The sequence below is a fragment of the Typopeltis vanoorti genome, chromosome 4, assembly GCF_054136105.1.
Source record: "Typopeltis vanoorti isolate ZY-2024b chromosome 4, IOZ_Tvanoo_1.0, whole genome shotgun sequence".
In the NCBI taxonomy this organism is placed as follows: Eukaryota; Metazoa; Arthropoda; class Arachnida; order Uropygi; family Thelyphonidae; genus Typopeltis; species Typopeltis vanoorti.
Window position 1 is genome coordinate 112453240 of NC_143552.1, and position 12116 is coordinate 112465355.

The following is a 12116-nucleotide window of genomic DNA, read 5'->3' on the forward strand; positions in this document are numbered from 1 at the left end:
GATATGTAGTATTATAACTATTTCAGAGCGAACATAATGAAAGAAAACGGATGATATGTTGTACACATATTTTATTTGATTTATATGAAGTGACTACTGAACGATTCCGTAGTTCAGAAAAATAGCAATGGCAATTCCTTTTTGATTTCTTTTGTATATTCTTGTTAATGAGTTTCGTATCCAGTTGAGAAAAATAATTTTAACTTACTTTTTAGAAACATAACATGTCTAATACCGTAAATCTAATACCTTAAGTTGAAGTTCAGTGACCATGTAGCGAAAATTACAAATACAACTCAAAAGATAATTGTAATGCTGAAACGAACTTCGAATGTAAAGGTAAGGATGTCATTTTTGCCTCTTTACAAGGCCTCACTTGGACTACTGTATGCAAGTTTGGTCTCCTGGTTTCCGTTATGATTCTGATAGAGTGGAAAGAGTGCGAAGGAGAGTGTGTGGAGAATGTTAAAACCGATATTAGGATTGTGGAATACTGATTATGAAGACAGAGTGAGAATTTATAGACTTCAGAAACTAGCAAACAGGAGAAAGACAGGTGATATGAATGAGACTTACAAACTTCCGAAAGGGTAATGGAATTTCAACTGATTGAATTTTTAATTTTATGGAGGGTGTGGAAATGACGAGCGGACATCCATGGAAGCTAAGAATGAATACCGCTAAGAAGGGGTGGTGATATCTAGATTTTTCTCTTACAGAGTGGTGCGCGACTGGAATGGATTGCCATTGGGCGTTCTGTGTGCAAGCAGTGTAAATGAATTCGAAGCTGATGTGTGTAACATGTGGCCTCCCTTGATGAGTTCCTAACTCCTTGGAGGACTCTCTTAATAATAATAATAATAATTTAAAAAAATATAATTCATGATTAATTGCAGACTAAACTTATCAAACTAGAACAAAACTGAATTTGTCGATTATATTTTAGTAGAAATTTTCTACACAAAAGCGTCAAAAGCCATTAAGCGAATCACGAGATGATGTCGATGAATCGGCTCTTACTGCACATGATAGACACTCTCGGTGTGCTAATAATGAATTCTGTTTCTCTCGTTTTTTGATGCGTAAAAAAGCACACGCTGTACATTGAGCATGACAACATTTGACATCATGGAATACTTCAGTAAAGCCATGCTTTCCCACTGAAGGGATGTACAATCCATTATGCATTGTTTTATAAATCAGCGGGAAAAAAATCGATATTTTCAGAATCGATAATTTTTGCAGCACAAGAACAGGCCATTAAAACCAAAGTTATGAAAGCAAAAATACAAAAAATTCAAGAAGACAGTAAATGCAGATTGTGCAAAGAAAAGGAAGAAACGGTAGACCACATTATAAGTGGGCCCAGCAAAATCGCACAAATTGAGTACCGTAAAAGGCATGATAACGTAGCCAAGATAATTCACTGGCATTTATGTAAAAAGTATGAGTTTAAAGTGTCTAAAGACTTGGAAGCATAACATCTACCAGAAAGTGGTTGAGAATTAAAAAGCTAAAATACTCTGGAATTTCAAAATCCAGACTGACAAAATCTTGGAATGTAATGCACCCGATATAACAGTGGTTGAAAAAAGTGAAAACAAAGGGGTTATGTTTATTGAAATATCACTACCAGGAGATAGTCGGATTGATGACAAAGAAAATGAAAAAAATTACAAAGTATCGCGATTTGCAAGTCGAAGTTGAACGAATCTGGCAAAAGAAAACGAAAGTTGTTCCCATAATAATAGGTGCTTTAGACGCCATCCCTAAAACATTGAAAAAACATCTAGAAGCACTCGAGTTAGATGGATTAAAAATTGGGCAGCTGCAAAAGAGGCCGCTTTGTTCGGTGCAGCATTCATTTTCAGAAAGTATTTTCACAACTCATAGTCCTTTAGGTAGGGCTCGAATTAGTGGAATATAAGCAGCCTTTTACTTAAGATATATAATATTCATCAAATCAAGATTTGATGAATATTATATATATGTCGCAGGGAATTGATGAAAATAGGGATTTGATCAAATCCCTAAGGGATATGATCAATTCACGGAAGATGTTAAAATAACAACTCTGTGGGGTGATTTCCCTGAAGAAAGTAAGTGATTTGATTAAATCCCTTAACTGTTTTAGTGAAAAGATGAAATAATATTGTTTAGATATTAAAAGTATTTATTTAGTAAACCATGCATTATTAAACGTAGAATAGTTAATACAACAATAGTCATTTAAGCTGATATTTTTAAAAACAAAAAGGATATTTTTAGTGAAATTGTAAACATTTTTCGTGGATACAAGCTCTCCTCTAGCGTCCGTGCCGGCCAAACATTACGCGAGGAAGGTTGCGCGCATTTTTATTATTGTTTTCTATATTTCGAGTTTTATCAAGTACCTACCGTAGAAAAATGAGTTCAGATATAGAAAAAAATCAAACTCTGACCGAATTTGTATCTGAAGAACAGTTCAATGAAACTGTCAGGACGTTTTTGAACAAGCGGCATGAAAAAGAAAAAACCTTTGTGGACTCGCGAAAGGATAGAAGAAGCTGTCACAATCATTGAACAATTTAAATTAGCACCACTACTTAAACTGCAACGGACACATAAACAGTACTATTATGGAAAAAAATACGATGTTATGGAAGTAGGTACTAAAACATCTTTGATTTTGAAGAGAAAGTCTGAATTCGATACAATTGTGAAAATAGTACCAACGGAAAATTTTTACCGCATACTTCGGGAAACCCATTAGTCAACTGGCCACGGAAGAAGAGATAAAATGCTGTATAGTTTGAAATCGAAATACCTAATACCTACTTCAGTTGTACTGGAGTTTTTAAAGCTGTGCACGGTATGTCAGTCTAAAAAAAAATTTCCAAACAAAAGAATCGTTGTTTGTCCAATTGTATATAGCGACTTCAATCATCGTGGCCAAGTCGATTTAGTTGACTTACAGTCGACACCAGATAGAAATTACAAATGGCTATTAAACTACCAGGACCACGCAACGAAATTCAGCTTTCTTCGACCGTTGACTACAAAAAGAGCTGCTGAAGTAGCAATGGAGCTATTAAAAATATTTTTGGAAGTAGGTTGTCCTCATATACTACAAAGCGACACCGTGAGTTTACGGCTGCTGTCATAGAAGAATTAACAAGCCTGTGGCCAACGTGCAAAATTGTAAATGGTAGGCCTAGACATCCAGCTAGTCAAGGATCTGTTGAGCGATCAAATCAAGATGTTGATGCTATGTTACGTGCTTGGGTAATTGACAATGACACAAAAAAATTGGGCCAAAGGTTGTTACTTTGTTCAATTCCAAAAGAATTCCTCTTTTCATCCAACCATTAAACGATCACCTTACAAAGCTTTATTTGGAACAGAACCAAAAACAGGACTCCAATCTAGTCATATTTCGAAAGAGTTGTTCGAAAAACTTGTTACTGAAGAGGACTTGGATCTACTTCTTAATCAGCAGGACCATGACATTGTTTTAACACCGGAAGACTTACCAGCAGCTTCCTTAAAGAACAACAACACTTCAACTTCAAAAGATCTACCAGCATCTGAATTAATTGATTACAATGCTTCAACTTCAAATGATCTATTAATAGTTAAATCAACCAACAATAACACTTCAATGTCACACGATCTACCGGCAGCTGATTTACTCACCAAAAAGGCTATAAATTTAGAGGATCTACCAGAAATTGAATCGATTTCTTTATCGATAATAAGACAACTCGAACCAGTTAACAACTCTACTTCAACTCCTGCTTCAACAGTTAAAACATCTGTAGTGTTACTTGCATCAGAAGGGGAAGCAGCTGTCAGCGACAGTAAAGCATGTTGTGTTGTTTGTAGAATGGAATCTACTGGAGCCCATTCATGTGACATTTGTAAAAATCCGGTGCACTCAGTATGTGGGAATACAGTAGGAGAAGAAGGATATGGATCGAAAATTCTATGCTATTTATGCCAAAAAGAAGAGAGCATTAAAGATCAAAGGGAAAATGCTGCAAAACACCTGAAAAGATCAGCTGAAAAAATGAAAGAAGTTTCTTTGAAGAAATTTAAAGACGTGTTAGCGAATTCCACAGTTTTGGTGTATGTACCTAAGGTAGATGGGGCCCATTAGATGGAAATAACATCGTGGGGATCGTATTAGATATAAAAATTAATTTATACCAAATTGGTACCTCAGTTGGAATTATAAAAGATTGGCTACCTAGAAACGCTCTTCAAATAGCTACTACAACATTTACCGAAACAGTTCCACAGATTAACCTAAGTTTGCGTGAGATTGCAGGAAAATTATCCGTATTTGGAGGTCAAGGATTTAAGAAGTGTTCCTGTGAGCAATCCAAATTACAATGTAAAACAAAAACATGTGCCTGTAAAAAAAAAGTAACGCACTTTGTAACTCGAGATGCCACAAATCAACAACGTGTTTCAATAAAAATGAATAAACATTATTATTTATTAATTACATTCACGGAAAATTTTTAAAATTTCACTAAAAATATCCCTTTTGTTTTTAAAAATATCAGCTTAAGTACCTATTTCTTTTGTTAAGTTTCGAATAAATAATTTGTGTTTCAATGACTATTGTTGTATTAACTATTCTACATTTAATAATTATTTCATCTTTTCACTAAAACAGTTAAGGGATTTGATCAAATCACTTACTTTCTTCAGGGAAATTACCCCACAGAGTTGTTATTTTAACATCTTGCGTGAATTGATCATATCCCTTAGGGATTTGATCAAATCTCTATTTTCATCATTTCCCTGCGACATTATATATATATATATATATATATATATATATATATATATATATATATATATTGTGGTTTGTGGTTTGATAAGTGTTTGACTATGTGGTTTGATAAGTGTTAGAAAACATTTTTTTTTACCGTATCAATGATGTATAGTTTTCCCCATAAAAATAGCCTTAAGTGTGCGAACTCAAACCTCGCAACTAATTTAGCCTCAGAGAAATCCAGGTTAACCAGTTCATTGACATATGCTGAAAGAAAAATATTGAATTTCCTGTCTTATTTTCTTGACTGCAAGTTTCATTTAATTAGCAACTATGACTGCATTTTGTAGACACCTTCTGAACTAAGCTTGAGTTACAGCAGAAACCCGAGTAATATTGAGGAAAAAGGCAAGATCCTTCTTGTTATAACTCCATTAGTGACAGGGTGAGCTAAATTTCAGACTCATTCTATCATTACGATTTGGATTTTTAGATTGCCTTCCATGCAAAAAAATATTCTCCCCATTCTAGGAAATTTCAACATAAAAGAAGAAAGAGTATGACACATAGTTGTGTAGCAGGTTTGCTCTAGGGGAATGTTACATGGGCACGTTGATCAACAATCTCAGACACACTGATGATACATTATTCCACTGTATTATGACAGTGTTAGAACGAATCCTTGAAAGAGTTAATGAGATACATTATAGAAGGGGAGTTAAAATTCAATCTTAGTGAGATGAAGATTACAGTTCTTGAAGTAGGTACAGACAGAGAAGGGTCTGAGAAATAAGTGCATCTTAATGGAGAAATAATGGAGGCGTATTTGGGATATGGTGTTACAGGAGATTGAAATTATACATTGAAATGCGATCAAACAAATGTGTCCTAGAAGATAGAACTTTATGGCTCTTTAACAGGCCTTAGAAGAAAGACGAAATATTTTGGACATATAGAAAGAAATGGGGAATACCCAAGAAAAGGGGAGACGGCAGATAGTCAGTTACATGGATGGATTGATGGATGGATTGGATGGATGGATGGATGGATGGATGGATGGATGGATAGTGTATGCATCAGGATCGAGAGTACTTTATAGTGTCGAAGCTTCAAAAAAAAAACGCCAGTAATAGATCCAGCTAAGAAAATTCATGTGGCACATCACCGAGATATAGAGTGACTATGGCTTCATCTGAAATCTAATTAAATTATGAATGGAACAAGCTTTTACTACATACACTGTGAATAATGTACATCGTTTGCTGCCACTAATCAATGGTTCGCAGATGCTTTAAGTGAAATCCTTCAAGAACCTATTATCTGTGTTCTAAGAAATTATCTAGGTTGTCCAAAATATTACTTTTTCAAAAATAATATTTTGGACAACCTAGTCTAGTCTACCAAACAGATTCTTCTTTATTTTGTCTCCACTGTATCATAATCTAGAAAAAGTTTATCAAAATGTTTCGTATTAAATTTTAACACGGAAGATATTATTATCATAGATAGCATTTTTTTAATAAAACCAATAATTAATGGTCTGAATAAATATTGCAATAAACAAGTTTAACAGTTCTGTTAAAAGAAGAGGGAAAATATTAAAACGCAGAAATTCATTAAACTGTGTTCCCACAAACATTTTCCATTTTAAATTACATCATAGCAACAGTGCTCATTTAGAGATAACTATTTAGTGCTTCAATACCTTGTCGGCTATTGAAAGTTATATCAGAAATTAAATATACAATAATGAAAAAACTTTCTGGTGACATTATGTCAGCATTTCAAGATCTTATTCTTTCTATGATGTGACCACGAATGTGATGGGCGACGATTATGAAACTGTGAGTATTTGGAATGTAGCAACAACAGCCAGCTCACCAGTAACACTTAGCTAGCAAACCGTATATTCAGATTGCATAAGTCAACCATGCTTTACTAGATTGTTGTGCCATTAATAAAATTAATTAAAAATAAGTAATTAATTTTATTGGAGGCAATTTCAATGACGAAGAATACCAGATACGTATGTGTTCTCACTAATATTCATTCACCAACAATTGCAAAAAAAAACGATTATTTACGAAAGTGTCTTGGAAATGTTGAATGCCCATTATGAAATTTAAATGAGAGAAACATATTATCCAAATGAAATAACAGTCCGTTTGTTAGTAGATGAAAAACATTTATGCATGAGACAGTTCGTGAAACGTTATATTCTCAAGGATTTATTCGTACCATGTCTCGAAAATCTTACGCCTGAGGTCATAAGATGTTTATTTCATAAAAAATAATAATAAAAGAGTGTCTTATGAAGACAAGTCGCTTCAAAACGCTCGCTTACATGTCTACAATACACGATTTACTTGGTAAAATTGCAAGATTTTCCCAGTCGTAGAAAATGAACTTTTCTGTTTACAGAAATAATCGATTCGAAGGATTAAAAATATACAAAAGTTTATTTAATTTTAGAAGTTTTTTTATGAAATAGAATACTGTATTAATATAATACCACAGAATAATGAAATAATAATTTGTGGAGGTATTGTCAGTTGGCCGAGTAGAATAAGTTTTATTGATACATACATATCAATTTAGTTTAGATTACTAATTATATGAAGAGCCGCTTCAATTCGGCGACACGAACTACTCACTGATGAGACCTCAATTAAGGTTGAAACTGGTCTGAGTACTGACCTTCTCTCATAATGTAGAACAGTAATACAGCTCCTAGGAGCTAAGTTCACATTATGGGTAAATACCAAGAATAGTGATCGGATCTTACTCCACCCTTGCTATGAGTTGCCTCAGTTTGCACTACCAAATGGGTCAGGTGTTGCACTATCCAGGTATTTGCTTACGCTTGGAATCGCCGAACTTTATATAGTTTCTATATTCGTCATGAAACTCTTTGAGTTTCTTATTCGACTAAGAAACAATATGGAATGTAATATCCCTTAACTTAAATTTAGTTTAGATTTTTTTTTTTGAAGCTCATCATAAACTTTTGTATAGGATTTCATGGTAGTTGAATGGTTCTCTTAAGTGTGTCTCTATTAAATGGTTCTGTTTTCCGACATGCAGAAATTTCCAAAAGAGCCCATACTTCTTTTTAAAAGGACGAATTTAGTTAATAGTGAAAATTGCAGATTTAGCTAAGTCAGCGATCTCCAGTGAAGGTAAACCGGTCAATACAGTCGATGTGTAGTTAACTATATTCCGATTCTCACATCAAGCTTAAAGTTTAAAATAACCAAATTTACTGCTGGTGCATGCTAACCTCTTTAGCTTCAAACCAGAACCAAAGAAATAAATAATGTACATAAATAATTTTTGATAATAATCTCTAAATAAGATTTTGAAATAAACTGAAAATAAAATACTGCAAGTGTGTAAAATAAACATGGATCGAAATCTATTGTAACATTTGCTTTTCTTCTTAAAAATCATTTTAGTTCAAGACAAGAACACGAACATTAGAAAACGCCAAGCGCTATGTAAGCATTCTATATTCCACTTAGAGACTTTTGCACCATTTTTATACATTACATACCTGAGACGAACTACATTTCATTCAAAGAGTGGCAGAATTTAGTTGCTTGTGTTTACCCTCAATAGATTTGAAAACCACTAGCTTACACCACCGCAGACGGTTAAATCGATGGATTGCATTCGACCAAATAGGTAGCTGCTGTTGTAGGGAGTTGAAGTTTAGGGGGGCACATTGCAAAAGTGGCTAAATCAGCTCATCAAATCACTTGGATGCTGAAGAATACTTTGACGAGCAGAGATAAGCAAGTTATTGTTCCTCTCTATCGAGCCTTGATAAGACACCATCTCGACGACTGTGCCCAGATTTGGTCACCTAGGTTTCTTCTTCATAGGGAGGAGGTTGAGAGGATCCAGAAGCGAGTGACCAAGATGATAGCAGGTCTATGGAATGAACCTTATGAAAACAGGTTGAAGATTTGTGTGTTGCAGAAATTGGTTGATAGGCGGAAAAGGGGAGATATGATCGAGACATTCAAATTGCTGAAGGGTTTCTATAGAATTAATTCAGAGGATATTTTTGAGAACAGGACTGGTGGTGAGAGGACTAGGGGACATCCATGGAAGCTGGGCAAAAGTGTGGTTAGTAAGGGTGTTAGAGCTGGGTTTTTTACTTTTAGAGTGGTGAATGAGTGGAACAAGCTGCTAGAGTCTGTTGTGGATGCTATGACGGTGAATCAGTTCAAGGTAAAGTATGATAGATACTGTGTGAATGTCGAATAGTTGTGATGGGCATGATGTTTAGGGCCTCCCGCGATGAGTCTAAGGACTCCTTGGAGTCGCCCGTAATAATAATAATTATTATTATTATGGCTACCTGATAATGCCTTCTTTTGTTTATAGCCATGGAGAAGCCATTGCCGAGTTAAGTAACTATCAACTTTATCTTCAATATCCTTCAAATATTGACCATAGAGTGCTTTATTTTTCCAACCGTCTGATCTTTTTAGGCCTGTGTAGCTCATTAGAAGTAGAGTTTGCATCTTCTGTGCTAGACCGCCAGAAGAGAGACTTAAGTCTAGTCTACTCGTTGACTAGAGGAATTTTATCAAGTTTTTCTTTGACCTGTTCCCGAGTTAGTCGATTTCTGGCATGGGAAAGCGGATTTTTTCTCCCTGGAACTCGGGTTTTCGTGTCTTAAACTCAAGAAAATGCACCGTAGAATCCACACTGTTTCAGACAATAATATATTGTGTTGGTACCACGAGATGGAGACACATGTCACTCGTCTCATCGGGTGCAGCTTATAATTAGTGATAGTCTTCGGCCTGCTATCTCAGTAGAAATTGAACTGCCCACTCAGTCTCCAAACATTAGGACTAAAACGGGCTCGCCTATTCCCTATAAGGAAATAAAAAGCGTTAACTGATTGTTTCTGATCGTTTTGTCATTTCGTTCTCCTTGTACTGCTTTTTTGAAACTATATTCAGTACTTTTTTTTCTTTGTAAGCTTCATTTAGTATGTTTTCTGTGCTTGCCTTGATGTAAGTATTCAGCGCTTGCTTTTCTTCTACTTTTGCTTCACTTGCTTAAAAGCTCACTTTCTCACTTTATGTGGGTATGTATAACCGATTCACATCATTACTTAGTTTCAAGGCATGATTCAATGATTCACTGTTATTAAGTTTGGTGTTTTACGATCAAGTGCATCCAAATCAGCTTGTGTACAGTCAGTTATCCCTGCAGATTTCTAATTACAGGAATAGCTCATGTATTAATTGCAATTGCAGTCTCGTCTCCATTCAGCTTAATGTTCAGTTTGCCTCAATTATTATTATTATTATTGTTGTTGTTGTTGTTGTTGTTGTTATTGTTGTTGTTATTTCTTAAATTAAGGTAGGTATTCTTCACGCTATATCAGCGTTTTAATTTCCTAAATAACTTTACACAAGTAAATTCTATTTGAATCTAGCTCATTAATTCTTTATAGTTGTATAAATATATATGTAATTTTTTCTTCTTTTCTGGTTTGCAGGTCACAGTGTAAACAGTCATATTCTTCTTGACTTCTATCACCCTCATGATCATTCACATCAACTCCGAGTAACCACGGCCACTCTCTGGATTCAGCTACGATACTCTTCTTCGTTACCTCGTCAACTTCGTTATCTGTTAAAAGATCATGTCCTTACTCTATATGTCTTCCGTGTCCAAAACAGCAATGAGTCTACCGCTGACACTCCGCTACAACTCGAATTACTTACTTCCTATAAAGTTGTCACATCACATGCTGGATGGAGAAGACTAGAAGTAGGATCGGCAGTGCAGCAATGGTTTTCCGGTCCAGCGAGAGAAAAATTTACTCTGCTAGTCGACTGTGTGGGCTGTGATTCTCTTCTAGAAATGGTTTTGTTTAATGATGGACATGATGACACTAATAATAATAATAATAATAATAATAATAATAATAATAATACAATTACTGCTTCAGCTCGCAGAATCCGACATAGTGGCGGTAACAGAGGGCAGGATACGGTAAACTTGAGGCCTTTTCTTGCCATTGCGACTGAAGTGCTCGGAGAAAGAAGAAGTAGACGTCATGCAATGACTTGCGATATGCATACAACACACTGCTGTAAACAAACCTTATACGTTAGCTTCAAGGAATTGGGATGGGATGACTGGATTATTGCGCCGAAAGGATATTATGCAAATTATTGCATGGGAGATTGTGTGAGTATGCGACGCACGCCTGACACTTTTGTTAATTTTCACACTCATGTAATAGAAGAATACCGTAATCGTAATCCATATGCTTCAATAACTCCTTGTTGTGCTCCGACCAAACTGTCACCGATGTCACTAATTTATTTTGATCCTGATCTAAATATTATTAAAACGGACCTTCCAAAAATGATAGTCGACGAATGTGGATGCACGTAGCGTATTTTGCGTTTTAAGAAATGCAAATTTGACTACTGCTACTGCTGGAACGTTGAGTTAACGCACATTTCCTAGCAGGTCGAGAGAAGCTCCAATATAGCTGCCCGAATTAAATTTAGTGGTCCATAAAGAGAGAGGGTCTCCATTTGATTCTTAATAGAGAAGACATAATATAGTGTCCCATTTAAATGGGACACAATGGAACATAGTGTCTCATTTAAAGGCTTACTGGGTCGATATTCTCAAAGTAATGAGAGCGTTAATGTGACGAACTGGCATGATCAAAACTTGAAATAACTACAGCATCTCTCTATAGTATCTCTGATTTTGAAATACCAAAATTAGAGGAGAATATTTTCTAGACCGTATTCCTATAATAAAATACAGGAAGCGAAGGCTAATCATTTAAAAATTAATAATTTATAATTTTTTCTACGCCTGATAGTTTTCATTTATGAGCATTTCCTAATATCTATCAGAAATAGATATTAGATAATTTAAGAATTATTAACTAAGTGAAGTTTTTAGTAAGGAACAAAATATGCACAGTGGCATCGAAAAATAACATTTTTGATAATGACGACACTAGCGTCCTAATGTTTCCCTATTAAGCAAGAACATGAGATTTCTGTTAAATTCAGACATCCTCATGTAGTTCCTAACAGCGGCAATCAGTTTCTGTAATCTTTAGGGGAATTTTTAGAAGCCAACAGAGATGACATCTAGAGGATCTGTAAAATATCAAAGGACAGAAAAGATAAACTGTAGCACTTCTCTATCGAATCAAAGTATATCCATAAATACCAATAAACCAGACAAGATACGTGTCAAAACATGTAATAGAAAAAATGCTTTTCTATGCAGTATCTGCTTATAGACGACTTCTGCTGCACGGCGAGGTTAAAATTTTTCCAAGTTT

The 12116-nt window shown here is 35.0% G+C and overlaps 1 protein-coding gene across 1 annotated transcript in view; it reads left to right on the plus strand.

The window, feature by feature from the left end:
• The window catches only part of Actbeta (inhibin subunit beta), a 37134-nt gene extending 25661 nt beyond the window's left edge, over positions 1 to 11473 (plus strand). The window contains exons 2-3 of the mRNA XM_090392137.1: positions 10290 to 10665; positions 10777 to 11473. Of these exons, the coding sequence (XP_090248263.1) occupies positions 10290 to 10665; positions 10777 to 11197 (797 nt within the window). The 3' untranslated portion in view covers positions 11198 to 11473. The remainder of the gene's footprint in view (positions 1 to 10289; positions 10666 to 10776) is intronic.
• Positions 11474 to 12116: the final 643 nt, after the last annotated feature.